The 18538-nt window shown below is 46.7% G+C and overlaps 3 protein-coding genes across 4 annotated transcripts in view; 1 reads left to right on the top strand and 2 right to left on the bottom strand.

Annotated features, from left to right (window-relative positions):
• Window positions 1–567: 567 nt before the first annotated feature.
• On the bottom strand, window positions 568–13006 carry DFFA (DNA fragmentation factor subunit alpha). Its single transcript, XM_079914521.1, has 6 exons — window positions 12577–13006; window positions 10192–10353; window positions 8202–8344; window positions 3343–3532; window positions 2974–3122; window positions 568–2025 (listed from the first exon to the last, which is right to left on the bottom strand). The coding sequence occupies exons 1-6, from the start codon at window positions 12713–12715 to the stop codon at window positions 1813–1815; spliced, it is 996 nt and encodes a 331-aa protein (XP_079770647.1). The 5' UTR covers window positions 12716–13006; the 3' UTR covers window positions 568–1812.
• Window positions 13007–13556: 550 nt separating this feature from the next.
• LOC307187465 (small ribosomal subunit protein eS4-like) lies at window positions 13557–14422 on the bottom strand. The gene has a single exon (XM_079923558.1). It carries the CDS (start codon window positions 14398–14400, stop codon window positions 13609–13611), a length of 792 nt encoding a protein of 263 aa, XP_079779684.1. The 5' UTR covers window positions 14401–14422; the 3' UTR covers window positions 13557–13608.
• A 1175-nt stretch (window positions 14423–15597) lies between these two features.
• The window catches only part of PEX14 (peroxisomal biogenesis factor 14), a 137332-nt gene continuing 134391 nt past the window's right edge, over window positions 15598–18538 (top strand). For both annotated transcript variants that reach the window (XM_079905439.1, XM_079905440.1), the window contains exon 1: window positions 15598–15743. In XM_079905439.1, coding sequence (XP_079761565.1) covers window positions 15708–15743 — 36 coding nt within the window. In that variant the 5' untranslated portion in view covers window positions 15598–15707. The remainder of the gene's footprint in view (window positions 15744–18538) is intronic.

Here is an 18538-nt window from a genome sequence, read left to right on the forward strand (position 1 = left end):
ACTGTTGTGGCCTCTCCCGTTGCGGAGCACAGGCTCCAGACTTGCAGGCTCAGTGGCCGTGGCTCACGGGCCCAGCCGCTTCGCGGCATGTGGGATCTTCCCGGACCGGGGCACGAACCTGTGTCCCCTGCATCGGCAGGCGGACTCTCAACCACTGCACCTCCAGGGAAGCCCCGCCCCCACCTGACTTTTATATGTCATTCTGGATGTTCATAGGGATGAAAACCTCTTCCAAATTAGCCCCAAACCTAATTCTCTTTTATATGTAAATACAAAGTATTTTTTCCAGTTTTAACGTTCCCTGGATCTGTCAAGAATGCAGCCACCTTGTAAATCGAGGATAGATGTGTTACTCTGTCCAGAACATCACTGTTTTGGGAAATCCCATTATAAAGGGCAATGCTGCTTGTGGTATTTGAGTTGACAGTCACTACACACCGCGCCTGGCTGCCTCTTAACAGATTCACAGTAATTCAGTGGGTAAGTACACGCATCTGACAGCTTCATTGTGCCTTTCGTATGGTCATCTCCAGAAAGTGACACTGAGATACACACCATTTTGTTGGAAATTATTTTCCTTTATTTCTTCTGAAATACTACATTTGGGGGTATTATGTTGATGAAGGTATGCACATAGGTAGGTTATCAGCTCTGGCTTTCATTTAAGGATAATTAAGAAGGCATTATAAAATATGCTATTAAAAAAGAAATATTGGGGCTAATAAGTGAGAACCAAATACGTAAGGCATTAGTAAGAGCACGCTGCATAGGTCTGAGTCCTCCTTGAGGAAGGGCACAGCAGAAGGAAACAGTTCTTTTTGTTCTGTTTGTTTTCTGTACCTCTCCCTCGCCCTAGGACTTACTTATCGTTATATTTCTTTACTTAATAATTAGCCAATGTATCTGTTAATAGCATTCTGTTTTCCTCTAAGTATGCTTAAAAAGTAAGTCAAATAAGTCAGTAACTAATTATCTTTTCCCTGCAAAGAGACTGCATTGTAGATTACAAAATCCGAAGAACAAGCTTGTACAGAAACGGGGAATATAAACCAGAAGTCTCTGCTTTGCACCCAGAGAGACCTGGAGTCATATCTCATGGAGACTGATTTAATGACCGTTTTATACCCCCTGCTGATAAAACACATTAGAAAACTGACAGACAAGTTTCACTGTGGTAATGCATATAATTTCACAATACTGAATTAGATATTAGAAATGGTGAATTACTCTCCATATGTCCCTATGGTCTGCAAATTTAATACGTGCCTTTAAAACAAACGAAAAAATTCCTTGAGAAACAAGTTTGTGGCCATAATCAACACTCTGATATGTCATCTTCTCTACTGTTATTTTGTGTTTAAAATTCTGCAGTTCCATCTTTAGAATAAGAATAGTGGGTCTATTACTATGATGGTTGCATAGTTCAACAGATTGAATCTTGAAAGAGATATACCATTTATCTGATGTAGAAGAAAAAAAAAGTTAAAAAAAAATAGTGGGTCTGAAATATGACAATTTCTTTTCCCTGCCCTTTACAACTACTGTCAGAGAACATAAGAACTTGCAGTTAGAGGAGGTGGGATATTGCTGGTGCAGCTCTATGGTTCAAAATAGGTCAGAGAGTCCATGTGGAGATCTGGAATAGCTTTTCTGGAAAGGGCATGAAGCCTGTCTTCCAGCCTGTTCCAGGAGAACATTCTCGAAGGCAGGGGGTAGAGGAGTATGTAGGGAGCTACAGAGGTTAGGCTGAAGGTATTTACTGACACTGGCACTGGTCACACTGGTTTTCTTCGGCATGCTTCTGGCTGCCGGCTATGTGGGGTCTCGTCTGGCTTGTTTGGGATTCCGCACTGCTCCAGGCAGCGAACTCCTCCTTGCTGAAATGCTCCTCAGAGAATACAAGCTCTGTACCTGCTGGAGGCGCAGGCTAAGTTCCTGATTACAGGTCTGTTGAACAGCTTCCGTCTTCTTTATGTCCCAGTTCAAAGCAACAGCCAGTGCTTTAGGGTCCTCCTTGGCAACCAACTGCGGCAAGAGTAAGAACCATTAAGAACCAGCACCTCTGCTGCTCTCGTAATTTTCTTTAGGGGGGTGAGAATCGGCAATATCAGTCTATGTCATGTCTTTATGCTGAAATGCCAGGTCTCCTTCATATTCAATTGTCACAGGCCTCTTCTCACCATACAACACCAACAGGAAAGGACATGTAGAGAGTAGTTTACTTGGAGCAACAATAAAGTCCTCCGCTCACAGGAAATTTAGCCAAGCTCAAGTCAGTACAGCTTCCTTCCCTTTTAGCTACACCAAGGAAGTACTGGGAACAGGGGCAAGGGTGAAGCATAAGAAGGAGCACCCAGGGACTTCCCTGGCAGCCCAGTGGTTAAGATTCTGCACTCCCACTGCAGGGGGCACAGGTTCTATCCCTGGTCGGGGAACTAAGATCCCACATGCCACTCGCCATGGCCAAAAATAAAATAAAATAAAAAATAAAAATAAAATAACTGAAACAACTGATGAAACAAAAACACAAGCTACAGCAAATCCCCCCCCCAAAAAAAAGGAAAGAAAGAAGGAGCACCCACTTTGATGTGTTCCCTTCATCAAGCCTCCAGTTCCCTGGTCTGAGGGCACAAGATGATCCCCTCGAGTGGGCCTCTCTCAAGGATATTTTATGTGCTTCCATGGCCTATGGATCTTTTTCAACCACTGACAGATGCATCTCAGAAGCCTGAGTCCTGCTATTCCTCCCTGTCGGGGTCAGACATTTCATTACCTACTTTGGATCAGAAAATAATGTTTGATGATCTGAGGGAGGGCACCCATTTTGTTTAAGATTTGGATTAAATGAGATGTTTGCAAATGCTTTGCATAATAATGGGCAAATTGACAGCTATGATTCAAGGTCTGCAGAGGTGAAAAAAACCTGATACAAGCCTCTCCTTGCAAAGGTCAGGGTCCCTGGTGCTCGCCCACCTCCAAATCTTTACTAGACAAACTCAGCTCTGGCGCGGGTTTCTCCTTCAGCGCATTAAGGATCTGGCTCGTAAGTGCAGTTTCGGAGGAGCTCTCTCCAATACCCGTGTCAACTGCATCCCTCTCATCACCGAGGCCAGCTTTGGACTCTGCAAAGCAGATGTGAGACAGAGATCAGCACACCATGTACACATACACCCATACCAACATCCAGCCAGAGCAGGCAGCTGGGCAGACAGAAGCCTGTCATCTCAAGATGCCAGCAGCTGTGGTTTCACTGTTCTTGACCACATGGTAAGCATCTGGCTCTCTCTCAAGGAGAGGCTCTACTGAGTTCTAAGTGTAACTCCCCCAGCCGATGAATCCTACCTTGCTGCTTCAACAGGATGCTGCCCTCCTTCTCCAAAGCCCGGAGGTAAAGCTCCAAGAGCTGCTTGGACTGACGGGCTTCCTCCCTCTGGTCAAGGACCTGCTGGAGGGTGTTCTGGAGCCCCTGGACTGCGACACGACTTTGGCTGAGTTCCTGAGCCAGCTCTGAACATGGGACATCAATAAGCATCTGACAAACAAATACGGACTTTAAGAAATCGGAAAGTACTTTCTAAACGTGATGTTATAGCTCTCAAATACATCAATTTCGCAGACTCATTACATCTAGTTCCCAAAGTTACCTAATATGGCTGCCTGAAAGTCAGGAAAGAGGCATGTAATTTTTTCAGTTTTCCTCTGGTGAAAACATTAGGAAAATATTGCCTTAGTGCCTTATTAAAAACAAAACAAACAGAAATAGAGTCACAGATGTAGAAAACAAACTTATGGTTACTGGGGGGAAGGGGGAGTAAGGGGGAGGAGGGGTAAACTGGGAGACTGGGATTGACATATACACACTACTATATACAAAATAGATAACTAATAATGACCTACTGTACAGCACAGGGAACTCTACTCAATACTCCATAATGACCTATTTGGGAAAAGAATCTAAAAAAGAGTGGATATATGTATATGTATAACTGATTCACTTTGCTGTACAGCAGAAACTAAAACAATATTGTAAATAACAATACACCAAATAAAAATTAAAACAAAACAAAATCCTGATATTAAATAACCCATTCTACATTGTACAGAATATAAAGGAGGAGGTGTATGATCACTTGTACAATGAATCAGTATGAGGCTATTTCAAGCAAAAGTCTTTCTGATGATTTTTTTTTTTTTTTTTTTGCGGTACGCGGGCCTCTCACTGTTGGGGCCCCTCCCACTGTGGAGCACAGGCTCCGGATGCGCAGGCCCAGCAGCCTTGGCTCACGGGCCCAGCCGCTCCGCGCATGTGGGATCTTCCTGGACCGGGGCACAAACCCGTGTCCCCTGCATCGGCAGGCGGACTCTCAACCACTGCGCCACCAGGGAAGCCCCGCTTTCTGATGATTTTAACGTTAAACATTTTTATTATACATGTTCGTACTTTGAACGACTATTTTTCAAATATAAACTACTCAGCTTTTAAATGACGTGTTCAGTCTGTGAAATAAGGGAGACCTCACTTATCATACCCTAGATCTTAAGAAGGCTCAATCTTTTGACATATACAGCATTAGATTAAAAATAGTCTTCAGGGCTTCCCTGGTGGTGCAGTGGTTAAGAATCCGCCTGCCAATTCAGGGGACACGGGTTCGAGCCCTTGTCTGGGAAGATCCCATATGTCGTGGAGCAACTAAGCCCGTGCGCCACAGCTACTGAGCCCTCATGCCACAACTGAAGCCTGCGCACCTACAGCCCGTGCTCCACAACAAGAGAAGCCACCGCAATGAGAAGCCCGTGCGCTGCAACGAAGAGTAGCCCCTGCTCGCCACAAGTAGAGAAAGCCCACGTGCTTGCAATGAAGACCCAAGGCAGACAAAAATAAATTTAAAAACATAATAATTTAAAAAATAATAAAAAATAAAATAGTCTTCATAAGAGAAAGATCAAACTGTTGAAATTCTTGGAGAGTAAATCTAACTTCAGCTGCAGATTAGAATATGGAGCTTAATAAGAAATGCAATAATAAGCGTTTGCATTTCTCAAGCACTTACTATGTATCAGTGAGAAAATTGATGTAAAACGCTTAGGACAGAAAGTGACGAGGTGGGCTGCTCTAGATTGGGAAAGGCCTCTTTGAAGAGGTGACTTTATGAGTTATCCTTAACTTTCATATTGCATCAATTTTCGAACAAGTAGTATTAATATACATTCATAAGGCTCAAAATTCAAGAGGTACAAACTTCTGAGGTAAGTACTAGTATTACCACCACCATACCAGATTAGGAAAATGAGGCAAGAGCAGTTAATAACGTCCCAAGGATCAGTCAGTTCTAATCCTCAGGATGCTGTGTAATTGATCCCTGGGCTCCTCCCTTCCCTCCCATCTGTTCTCACTCCCCATGGTCCCCGAGATGGTGGTACCTTTCCTCTACCTGTCGCATGGCCAGCCTCTGCCAGCTCCTGTCCTAAGCTTCCCTGTGGAGCCTAGCTGTCAGGGCCAGGCTCACTGATATTCTGGTATCACTATTTTGGTAAGGACTGCTGTGCTCCTTATTCTAGGGGTATCATAATATACTAGTCTGTTGGGATGGGAAGGGATCTCATGACCCCTTTCTGTTTCTTTTTTTTTTTGGCCACAGGGCATGTGGGATCTTAATTCCCCAACCAGGGATCGAACCTACACCCCCTGCAGTGGAAGCGCAGAGTCTTAACCACCAGGACACCAGGGAAGTCCCCCCTTTCTGTTTCATAAAAAAGAAAAAACAGGGCTTCCCTGGTGGCGCAGTGGCTGAGAGTCCGCCTGCCGATGCAGGGGACACGGGTTCGTGCCCTGGTCTGGGAAGATCCCACGTGCCGCGGAGTGGCTAGGCCCGTGAGCTATGGCCACTGAGCCTGCGTGTCCAGAATCTGTGCTCCGCAACGGGAGAGGCCACAACAGTGAGAGGCACACATACCACAAAAATAAATAAATAAATAAATAAATAAGAAAAAGAAAAAACAAGAAAGAAAAAAAATCAAGCTTGCTCCTGCCCTCCCTCTGCCTGGAACACTCTGGCCCCAACCTTTCCATGACAAGCTTCCTCTTGTCCTTCAGGGTCTCCTCTTGGGACCTGCCAATGTTTCTCAACTAAATTCTATGAATTTATTCTATGCACAAGCATGTGTGAAAAATGACACTGATCTAAGCTTTTTGCACCACTGACTAGAAAAGCAAGACTGATGACACCCACATGTCCCCCAGTGGGGGAGTCTCATTAAATAAGTCATGGTACAGACATGAAATGGAATATTATGCAGTGGTGAAAAAGAGGTGAGGATGTCTTTTATAAACTGATCTGGAATACTTTCCAAATCTTTCTTTAAGACAGAGCAGAGGGCTTCCCTGGTGGCACAGTGGTTAAGAATCTGCCTGCCAATGCAGGAGTCACACGTTTGAGCCCTGGTCCGGGAAGATCCCACATGCTGTGGAGCAACTAAGCCCGTGTGCCACAACTACTGAGCCTGTGCTCTAGAGCCCAGGAGCCACAACTACTGAGCCCGTGTGCCACAACTACTGAAGCCCGTGCGCTTAGAGCCCATGCTCTGCAACGAGAAGCCACTGCAATGAGAAGCCCGCGCACCACAATGAGGAGTGGCCCCCGCTCACTGCAACTAGAGAAAGCCTGCGCTCAGCAACGAAGACCCAACACAGCCAAATATAAATAAATAAATTAAAAAAAAATAAAACAGAGTAGAGATGCTTCCACTTGTGTGATATAGGGGAGGAGGTGAAAACACTTATGTGTTTGTTTGTATATAAAATATCTCTGGAATGGGAAACTGACAGATTGGTTGTCTCCAGGAAGGGGAAGTTGGGTGGCTGGAGGCAGGAGTCAGACTTTTCCTGTATATCCTTTTTTTTCTAAACAGCTTAATTGAGGGATTTCCCTGATAGTCCAGTGGTTAAGACTCCATGCTTCCAATGCAGGAGACGTGGCTTCAATTCCTGGTCGGGGAACTAAGATCCCACATGCCCCGTGGCCAAAAAAACCCCCCAAAAACCCAGCTTTATCGAGATATAGTTAATATACTATACAATTCACCCATATAAAATGTATAATTCAGTGGGTTTCAGTATAATTAGTGGTCTTCTTGTGATAGTGCAATCACCACCACAATCAGTCTTAGAACATATTCACCAACCCAGAAAGAACTGTACCCATTAGTAGTTCCTCCTTATTCCTCCTCAAAACTCCCCACCAACCCCATCCCTAGGCAACCACTAATCTACCTTCTATTTCTATGGACTTGTGTATTCTGGCCATTTCATATAAATGCAATCATAAAATATGTGGCCTTTCATGTCTGGCTTCTTTGACTTAGCATAATGTTTTCAAGTTTTATCCATGCTGTAGCATGTATTAATACTCCATTCCTTTTTATGGCTGACTAATATAGTCCATTGTTTGGATATACCACATTTTATTTATCTAGTTATCAGCTGACGGACATTTGGGTTGTCTTACTTTCTGGCTACCTGTGTATCCTTCTATACCTCTTGGATTTTGAACCATGTGAAAGCATTAATATGATTTATTCACAATAAATATACAAGTGTAAAAAATCACCACAAGGTCGCCTCCTTCCAGGAGCCTTCCCGCCACTCTTGGCACACTGCCCTGTCTGACATGCTGCTTATTTTGTCTGCCTCCTTCCACCAGGACTTGAGTTCCATTAGAGCAGGGACTGTGTCTGGCTTGTTCACCATTGCACCCCTGTGCATAGAACTGTGTCAGGCAGAGGACAGGGGCTCAATAAATATTTTTTTGAGTTAACAATACTATTTTTATCCTAGTTCTACTGGAGAGGAAACATAAGCAGGGAGGCTAAGTTGCCGGTTCAAAGTCATAGAGATGGAGCTAAGATTTAGTCTGCATTCTTTAGCAGTACATCCTTGACCCACGCCTTGGGCCTAAATGGGTCTAGGTGGGGCCTTGGCGTCTGTGTTTTTAAAAAGCTCCACTGGTGATTCTGATGCAGGGTGAGGGGTGAAAATTTCCTACTCTAGGTGAGAGAATTAGAAAATGAAAAACCTTGGTTGTCATCTAAGAATTACTTAAAAATTAAGAAGCAATGAAATTATGGCAGGATGCATGGCAACTAAGGCGCTGGGGGAAGCACAGGCTGGAGGAACGTGGCTATGGGTTGTGGAGGAGGCTTACTTGGAGGTCCTCCTCGGACAGGAGGATGATGCTGGACAGGTCTTCTTTCAGCTGCCTGGCCACATTCTTCCACTTCAACCCTGCCCCGCTGTCTGTTTCATCTCTGTCAAAGGACTCTTGGGTAATCCAAGCCGTACCTCCATCTGATACATGGGAGAAAATGCCGGTCAGAGTCAGATTAACCGGAAGTGCTGTTTTCACTTCCTCCTCCAACTCAGATCTCGAGGATGTCGGCACATCCTTCCGACAGATCACTTAGAATAATTTAGATGGTGAAGGAAGCACCTTTTCTCAGGGATTCATGGGGAAGCCAATCCCCATCTAGGACCTTAATTTTCCCTCTTGTTCCATCTTCCATTTCTTTCTTTTTTTTTTTTTTGGCTGCAGCATGCGGGGATCTTTGGCATGAGGGATCATTCGCTGCGGTGCGTGGGCTTCTCTCTAGTTGTGGCGCATGGGCTCCAGAGCACATGGGCTCTGTAGTTTGTGGCACGTGAGCTCTCTAGTTGTGGCGTGTGGGCTCTCTAGTTGTGGCGTGCAGGCTCAGTAGCTGTGGCGCGAGGGCTTAGTTGCCCCGTGGCATATGGGACCTTAGTTCCCTGACCAGGGATCGAACCCACATCCCCTTCATTGGAAGGTGGATTTTTTTTTACCAGTGGACCACCAGGGAAGTCCCCATCTTCCATTTATTTCTGTGTGAAACTGCTCTGTATTCTTTTATGGAAGGAAGCCACTTAAATCCAATGTATGCTTATGCATACCCAGGATACTGTCACACTTCCCTTTAGTTTTTTTTTTTTTTTTTTTTTTTTTGCAGTACGCGGGCCTCTCACTGCTGTGGCCTCTCCAGTCGCAGAGCACAGGCTCCGGATGCGCAGGCCCAGCGGCCATGGCTCACAGGCCCAGCCGCTCCACGGCATGTGGGATCCTCCCGGACCGGGGCACGAACCCGCGTCCCCCGCATCGGCAGGCGGATTCTCAACCACTGCGCCACCAGGGAAGCCCTAGGTTAGTTTTTGTGTCTGTGGGTGTGTTCTATTTCTGTATGCAAAAACATTCATCCTCATCAGCACTTCTCCTGTGCTTGGGGATGGGTCTTATCCTTGACTGGAGCAGCTGCAGCCACTGTTCACTGTCCCTTGGGCCCAAGTACAAAGGTGGCTGGGAAAGCCATCGCTGAAGGGTGACTTCCTCACTTTAGTGGCCTAGGGACTTTCCTCAAGACACTTCTTTAGCTCTTTGATCCTTGCCCGTCAATATTAGTTCCCTTTGTATTTCCAGTGAGGATGATGCTAATGATGGTGACAGGTAATATTTATTTGTCTTACTGTGTACCAGGTAAGATCTAAATGCTTTCTATCAGTGGCTCTCAACTGGGAGTGATTTTGCCCATCCCACCCCCAGTAGACATTTGCCAATGTCTAGAGGCATTTTTGGTTGTCACAATTAGGGTGAGGAGATGCTACTGACACCTAGCAGGTAAAGGCCAGCGATGCTGCTAAACATCCTGCAAGACACAGGACAGCAACCCCACAACAAAGAATTCTCCGGCCCAAAATGTCAGTAGGACTGTTGAGAAGCCCTGGCTTGATATGTACTATGTTCTAGTATCCTTACAACAACGCGAGGAGACAGGTACTGTAATTATTATCTCAATATGGGGCTGAAATGTTAGATAATTTGCTCAAGGTCACATGGCTAGTAAATGGCAGAGCCAGGATTCAGACCAGACAGTCTGACCCAACCTGCGGCACAGATCTCTCTCCCTTGCTGCATTTTAGTTGCTGTCGGTCTGTGAGTTATTTGAGAACTGAGCCCGTCTCATTCATCTTCATCCCCAGACTCAGCACCGCTCTGGTATACAGAAGGTGCTCAGTAAACGTTTGCTGCATAAATGCTTAAAACAGCCAACCAAACAGCAACCAGGTGCCTATGTAGTAAAATAAATCATGATGGATAGTATATAGTATATACGGCCAGCATTTCTTACCTGAATTGTTGTACGCCCACTTCTCATTCCCAGCCAGTGCCACAAACTTAGTATTGGCAGGAAGACACAGGAAGTAATCGTCATCATCCACTATGGTGCCATCCTCTGCCAGGACCAGGGTGACTGGTGCCAGGGACTTGTCAATGGCCAGAATGTCACAAGCTGAGAGGAATAAAATATTTGGTAATTGACAAGTATCCATAGGGAAATTACATCTGTCCTTGCACTCTCAATATGTATGCCCCGGGACTTCCCTGGTGGCACAGTGGTTAAGAATCTGTGCCAATGCATGGGACACAGGTTTGAGCCCTGGTCCAAGAAGATCCCACATGCCACGGAGCAACTAAGCCCATGTGCCACAACTACTGAGCCTGTGCTCTAGAGCCCGCGAGCCAGAACTGCTGAGCCCGTGTGCCGCAACTACTGAAACCCACACGCCTAGAACCTGTGCTCCGCAACAAGAGAAGCCACTGCAATGAGAAGCCCGCGCACCGCAGCGAAGAGTAGCCCCCGCTTGCCTCAACTAGAGAAAGCCCCCACGCAGCAACGAAGACCCAGTGCAGCCAAAAATAAATTTTTTTAAAAAAGTATGCCCCCAGAGCCTAGAAAAATCCCTGGTAATAATAACTATAATAACTATAATGATGACCACTAGTACTAATATAACACTTACCATGTCCCTGGTACTGTACTAAGTGCTTTTCACATACAGCATTTAATCTCCTAAAAATCCTATAACGCAGATACTATTGTTACTCCCATTTTTACAGATGTCAAGCCCAAGGCTCAGAGAAGTTAAGTAATTTGCCCAAGGTCACACAGTAAGTGGCAGAGCCGGCATTTCAACCCACACAGTCTGGCTCTTGAAAATGTGTTTTTCTTCCAGCTACTCTATACCCACATTAGGATGCACTTGAGCCTTTTCTTGGATGAACAACAAACCAAAGTCTGATTTGATTCCTTGAGAACAAGCAGTCTTTCATTCGTTTCCTCAGTGGTCTACTCAAATTCTCCCATGTGTCAAATGTCACAAAGAAAAAAGAGAAAAAGAAAAGAAGAAAATTATAAAAAAGAAAAGAAAAAAAATGACTTTATGTTCTCACAGTATCTTTCTTGGCAGCCTTACTAACCTATAGGAAAGTATAAGAGAAGCAGAAGGCAGAAGTTTGTAACAGTAGCTTTTCATCTTTATGATCACTGGGCAAGAGGCTTTGTCCAGGGCAGGTCTGTACCATCCCATTTAGTAATGGCAATGCCTAAAATGCTCATGGGACTAGAGTAGGCAGAGAAGTAGCCAAGAGACTACAAAGATCATTGGGCAATGCTGTCTTCCACCCAAATGGAACAGCAAGCCTTGTATAGGCCGAGCTCCAGAAACACAAGCACTTACATAAGCCTCTGTGCCAAATGCATCCAGCCACCGCACGGATGGGGCACTAAAACTTAAGCAACTTCATGCCAAGCAAAAAATATGCAAACACTTATATGGCAAAAACCATGTCACTAAAGCATTTAGAGTGCTTTGGCTGTTCCTGCATCTCTGAAAGACATCTGTCTGATATCTATTGGGCTTGGTGACCCTGGGAGGAAGCCCTGAACACGCTGACACACACGTCCACTACATGCCCGGGGATGACACACACGTTTAACCAATAGAACTTCTTTGGGTAAGCAATTTACTGCTACAGGCCAGCAACGTGTAAGTCATTTGAATATCTCATCTCCTTCCAGAGTCCCAGTCCTGTGGATCAGGGCTGGAAATACACCCACTTTGCTGATGAGAAAACTGGGGATGGAGAAATGGTTAAGTGCAAGGTCAGGCAGCTAGTAACGGTATGCGGCTCAGAATTTCTGTCAGCTCGGTCACTCACAACAGACGTTCCTTGTCTGGCCCTCCCGGATGGTCGGTAACAGCTCCCTCTTTACCGCACAGGTACCTGCCAGAGCTGACTGTGGAAACCCGCTCCCACCCCGCCATAGGCTCAGCTGGGGGACCCAGTACAACCTTAGGGAGCCTGAGTGGCAGGAATACAGTGGACTGAGTTCGATCCAAAATCTGAGTCATCTGAGGCGAGGCACCGAAGTAGAGTATGTCTTAATTCGCATATTTTTTCCCGTCTGCCTCTCCACCATATGAATCTCACACAAGATAAATTAAGTTAAAGTGCCGGAAAACGCTATGAAACTGCTAAGTCGCCATACCCACCTGAGTCATCTCTGTTCCAAGGCTCCACTCGAGAGACAAGAAGCCCCAAGTCGCCTCTCCTGACCCCGCCTTGCCCCACCGGACATCCCCACCTCTCCCCGGGTCCCTTCAGCCCGGCCCCCGTCCCCCCAAGTCCTCGCCCCCGTCCCCCCAAGTCCTCGCCCCCGTCCCGTGCCAACCCTTGCTCCTCAGCTCCTCGAGGCAGGAGGCCGCCACGCCGTGCTGTTCCCTGCTGTGGTTGCGACACAGGAGACACTGCTTTAGAGCCCGGATCTCGCTGGGTTCTGGAACGCTGGGTCCCCCGACCACCTCCGTCATCTTCACGGTCTGACCTGACCAACGCGGGGACGTCAGGGGGGCTGGGCGCGGGAGTCCTACTCAACTCCACCCCCACGGCATGCCGGGAGATGTAGTTCTCGCTGTAGCAAATCACGCGTGGGACCAAGGCACGCCGGGAGATGTAGTTCTAGTTGCAGCTAATTCCCTGCGGCCCCGGGGGCATGCCGGGAGCTGTAGTCTGTGGGTTCAAAGCCGACTTAGGTCGCGCAATCCAGACGCCGGAGGTGTTTTTTTTTTTCTGCCTTATATTAAGGAGTTGCATTCGCGCGTTCAAAATGAGGTCAACAGGGATTTATTTTGTATTATGAAGGACATGCCCGTATACTCCCTTGAATTGTTACAGCACTCCTTTCTATATATATAGATAGATGCAAGATATTAATACATAAAGCAGTGTCATTGTACTGTGTTAACTTGTTTTTCCTTTCCAACCTGAACAAATCTATAAAATGTCCCAACCTTCACGCTGATCTGAAGGAAGTCAGTTTTAAAAAGTGATGAGTGTAGGGCTTCCCTGGTGGCGCAGTGGTTGAGAGTCCACCTGCCGTTGCAGGGGACACGGGTTCGTGCCCCGGTCCGGGAAGATCCCACATGCCGCGGAGCGGCTGGGCCCGTGAGCCATGGCCGGAGCCTGTGCTCCACAACGGGAGAGGCCACAACAGTGAGAGGCCCGCGTACCACAAAAAAAAAAAAAAAAAAAAAAAAAAAAAAGTGATGAGTGTAGCTTTCAGTCTGGCTGAAAACATAACAGAGAAGCATAAGGTACTCGCACATTTCCACTCTTTTTTTTTTTAACACTAAAGAGGGTTTTAATTATGTAGTATTATCTATAAGTACAAAGACTTTCCCAATCACGTCACTTAGAGATAATTTTATCCACTGCTCTGTTTGGCTGCCAGTCTCTTGTCTCTCTCCTCAGCAATGGTAAGGCGGATACCCTTTCCACGAGGAAGAGAGATCCATGGTTTGTTGCCTTTGCCAATAACAAAAATGTTGGAGAGCTGTGTGGCAAAGCTATTGCCGTTGGCATCTTTCACAGGAACTGCATCAAAAGAACCAGGATGTCTCTCCCGGTTAGTGATCACACCAATTCTTCCCAGGTTAGCACCTCCAGTCACCATGCACAGGTTACCAGTGTCAAATTTGATGAAATCAGTAATCTTGCCAGTCTCCAAATCAATCTGAATGGTGTCATTCACCTTGATGAGGGTATCAGGGTAGCGGATGGTGCGAGCATCATGGGTCACCAGATGAGGGATTCCTTTTGTCCCCATAAAGACCTTTCTCACTTTGCATAACTTATACTTGGCCTCCTCAGGTGTAATACGATGAACAGCAAAGCGACCCTTGGTGTCATAGATCAGACGAAAATTCTCTCCAGTCTTGTCAATGCTGATGACATCCATAAAACCAGCAGGGTAGGTTATATCAGTGCGGACCTTGCCATCAATCTTAACGAAACGCTGCATGCAGATCTTCTTTACTTCATCTCCTGTTAGGGCATATTTAAGTCTGTTCCTTAGGAAAACAACTAGAGGGAGACATTCCCTCAGATTGTGGGGACCGGTAGATGGACGAGGAGCAAACACACCAGTCAGTTTATCCAGCATCCAATGCTTTGGAGCTGCTACGCGCTTCAGGTGCTTCTTGGGACCACAAGCCATGGCTGTGCTAGGCACGGAAATAGCTCCACTCTTTCGATTCCCTGCTTCAGCTCTGCAAATTGGGTTGGGACCTCGGAACGAAATGCTTAAATAACTAGATTAAACATTAAGGTCTCAAAGAAACCAGAGACAAAAGGGTAAATGCGAACCACATCACTGTTGAGATTGTTCAGATGCTGCTTGACAATATATTTGTCTTTGTTCTAATACTGTTACTTATGGAAAAGTCTGTGTTTTTCACTCCTGAAAAACTAACATTTAAGATTAAAGTAATAATTTAAAAATTATCAGAAAGTTTCCTTGCTTAAAAAGGGGCATTCTCCGCGCACCGCGATGAAGAGTGGCCCCCACTTGCCGCAACTAGAGAAAGCCCTCGCACAGAAACGAAGACCCAACACAGCCATAAATAAATAAATAAATAAAATTTTTTAAAAAGGGGGGGCATTCTATATAAACAAGGAATAATTATCAGCCCGTATTCATTCAGGGTCAATCTCTTTCATATTTTGTTTATTAAAGGAAATCAGATATTATGAGAAAAAGACATGTAAAATTGTTTGGTAGGAGGAATTGTTAACTGAGGCAACCCTTTTGAATACACCATCATTGATCAAAAACCAACTGCAGTGTAACTGACTGATAGTTCTAATGTATGCAACCCTTTCGTATAATTTCACAATTAGCTTAAAATCTAACAACTCAACCGCTATAAAGTGAAAACGGTTCGTAGAAGCCTCTCCTCTCCAAAAAGCCCCCTCTTCCGAGTTCTCCTAATAGACCTGCATACCGTTATCAGACTCCTAGCTCCAAGATGTAATTGCGTGTGTGTGTGTGTGTGTGTGTGTGTGTGTGTGTGTGTGTGTATTTGGCCTAGACTTGAGAGCAGGGGTTGAGTCTTGCATCTTTTTATTTCTCGCGGCTACCAAAGTGCCTGGCAAATGGTAGGCACCCGACTGAACCATCAGTTAATTAATTAATTTCCAGGTTTCTTCACATTCGTTCATTTATTAAATACTTAGGGTGTCCCTACATGTGCCCAAGGTACTGTGAAGATGGGCAGAGATTTAATTCAATAAGTATAATATACATATAAGAAAGCAAAAAGGACAGGCATCGTTCTTGCTGGAAAGCAGAGACCTAATGGAAACAGTAAGCGGTGTGGGGGACGTGGGAGCTCCCCTCTCCTCCCCGGGCGTCCCCCATCGACAGCTCAGTTCCGGCTACTTTAGTCTGGGCGAGAGAGCGAGAGCGAGGGTGCTTGGGAGAAGCCTCGCCCAGCGGCGATAGACTAGTCAGGCCTCAGAAAGATGGCGTCTTCGGAGCAGGCAGAGCAGCCGAGCCAGGTGAGGGTAGTGGGACTGCCCCGCTGTACTGGCGGGGACCCCGCTGGAGGGGGCGCTCGGCGGGTGGCTGGGAGCCCGGTGGGGACCCTGAGCCTCGGAAGCCGGGGGCTCCGACCTCTTGCCCCCTCCGGGGCCCCGCCCCTCCCCGGGTCCTCGCCGCCCGGCCCCTCCCCGCGTGACCCCTCCTTGACCACATTCCCGAGCAGGGGCCCGGGGGCGCCCGAGGGCCCCCTCCACTTCCCGCCTGCCAGCCCCTCGGGTCCCACTTGTACTTGGCCAGGTCGGTGGCGGGACCCTTGAGAGGCCCCCCAGGCTTGAGCTGCGAGGGCCCCTGCTTGAGGAGAGGGGTGAGAGAGGCTGGATCGTTCCCGGCCCTTCCCTCTCGGGATAGGCCTTACTCCATCAGGGTTCCCTCTCTCTCGCAGCCTCAGCCTTCTGGGTGGCCCCGCTGCCAGCCTCTTCGTCTTTAGTCACCTTTGCGTTTCCCCTGCCAAGTTGGAGGGGGGGGAATGTACTTGGACCCTCTCAGTGCGTTGGTAGGAAGTGGACTCACTGTAATCAACCGACGCCACCGAGCTTTTGGTTGGTGATCCGTCTTTGCTGCCCACAGTTAGGTTTTCTTGGCCAGGAGCTCTAGCTTTTCAGCCACAGAATCAGCCGAATCCCACTCCAGTCGGGGGACCTTGAGGACCAGTGCTCCTGCCTGTCCGTCTGCTGTCAGGAAGCAGTGGATGCTAAGGCCTCTGTAGGCGTTTGTAGTCCAAAGGTGGGGTGGGCTGAGGTGAGGAGGATGGGGTAAGCGGTACCTTGCAATTACGGAGTGTGTGCTGTCATGCGGGAGACAAATTACGCTTATTATCTCGTTTAATGCTCATTACAACCTTTATGAAGTACGGGCTATTAACCGCCATTTTGCAGGGTCTGTAACGCGCCGCAAATCAGTTGCCTGATTAAGCCTGGGTTTGAAGCCGGCTGCGTGTGAGTCCACTAGTTGGCCCTACATGTTTAAGTTTAGTTAGGATTAGACAGAGGAGGAAGAAACTGGTTTCAACCTGGACCTCATCACTCATCTCTCACCTGCTTGAAACACCTGTGGACTTCTCAGCGGCCTCCTGGTATTTCAGTTCCTTCCTTGGAAGAATACGGCTTAGTGTTTCTTATTACTCTTTTATTCTTCATGATCATTCTGTTACAGGAATTGCACATAGAGGAGTTGTGAGTTCCCCAGACCAGCTTCCGTTAGCAGAGTGAATGATTCAGAGAGATGTCCAGATTGTGAAACGTGAGAAATATCTAGGGCTGATTCTGGTCTTCTCACTGTCGGAAATTCTGGAGTGTGGAGAGTGTCCTGGTGGTGGGGTGGGCCCTCCTTTCCTGCCTTAACCCGCTTAGCTTGCTGAACTGCTGAGGCTCCTCAGAATCTAGGTTCCTCTGAGCTGTTACATGTTAGGAATGCCCATAGGCTGGGATTAAAGGATGCCAGCGCATGTAATTTGCCTGTGCTGTGAAGGTTACTAAAAATTCTGCCACTCGGAGCCTTTGTAGTGCCCAAGGATTCCTTTGGTTCTGGAAATTGTCCTCTCTGTACACGTGCAAGGAATCTAGGTTCCTTAAGGGGGCTGGGCCAGCACTTGTTTGGTTTTCAACTCTGCTGCTGCTTTGCCCTCCTTTCCAAAGCTGATAGAGATGGGATTGCATCAGAAAATGCTGGCAGCTTGGGAAAAAACTTGAATGCTTTACGCCAAATTCTGTCACTGACAATAAGCTGCAAATGCACACATAAAAAAAATATTTTTTTAAGTTTTATTTTTGGCTGTGTTGGGTCTTCGCTGCTGCGCGCAGTCTTTCTGTAGTGCGGCGAGCGGGGGCTACTCTTGGTTGCAGTGTGCGGGCTTCTCATTGCGGTGGCTTCTCTTCTTGCCGAGCACAGGCTCGAGGCACGCGGGCTTCAGTAGTTGTGACTCACGGGCTCTAGAGCGCGGGCTCAGTATTGTGGCGCATGGGCTTAGTTGCTTCGCGGCATGGGGGATCTTCCCGGGCCAGGGATCAAACCTTGGTCCCCTGCATTGGCAGGCAGATTCTTATCCACTGCACCCCCAGAGAAGCCCCAAATGCACACATTTAAAGTAAACCAACTCACTTTAGCAGTTGCTTCTCATTTCATTTTCTAGTCCTGATCAGTGGGTTTCCCATTTCTCCAGTAAAGCAGTGTGGAACTGAAAGAATGAACTGTTTGGGTATTTCCTCCAAACCTGGTTTGTGTCTGAGAAGAACGCATCACACCTTTGGGACTGAGGCAGTATTCTGTCTCTCATAGAAAGTTGGTTAGTTGGCCGTGTGGCATCAATCTCTCATTTTGAAAGATTAAGGGTAAATAACCAACAATTTCTTTCTTTGAAAGGCAGTGTAGAGCAGTGGTTAAAAGTATGGACTCTGGAGCCATCCCCACTGGGCTAGGATCCTAGCCCCACTACTTACCAGCTGTGTGATCTTGGACAAGTTACTTAACTTCTCTGGTCTTAGTTTCCCCATCTATTAAATGAATTAACTTATTTTAGAACAATGCCTGACACAGTGTGTTACCTATTATTATTCCATTCAGTAAACTCTGGAGTTTCACTTACAAATCATCTAAGCCTTTTCTCAATCCCTATTAAAACATTTTTTGGGATATGAAATTTCATATGTTGACCACCAGTCCACTAAGGTTGGTTTTTTATTTGCTCGGAAGTAATTTCCTTGAAATTTAAAGGAACACGCTGAATGCTGGTGTTTATCCTAGCTGTCCTTTGTGC

Source organism: Stenella coeruleoalba (assembly GCF_951394435.1).
Source record: "Stenella coeruleoalba genome assembly, chromosome: 1".
Classification (NCBI taxonomy): domain Eukaryota; kingdom Metazoa; phylum Chordata; class Mammalia; order Artiodactyla; family Delphinidae; genus Stenella; species Stenella coeruleoalba.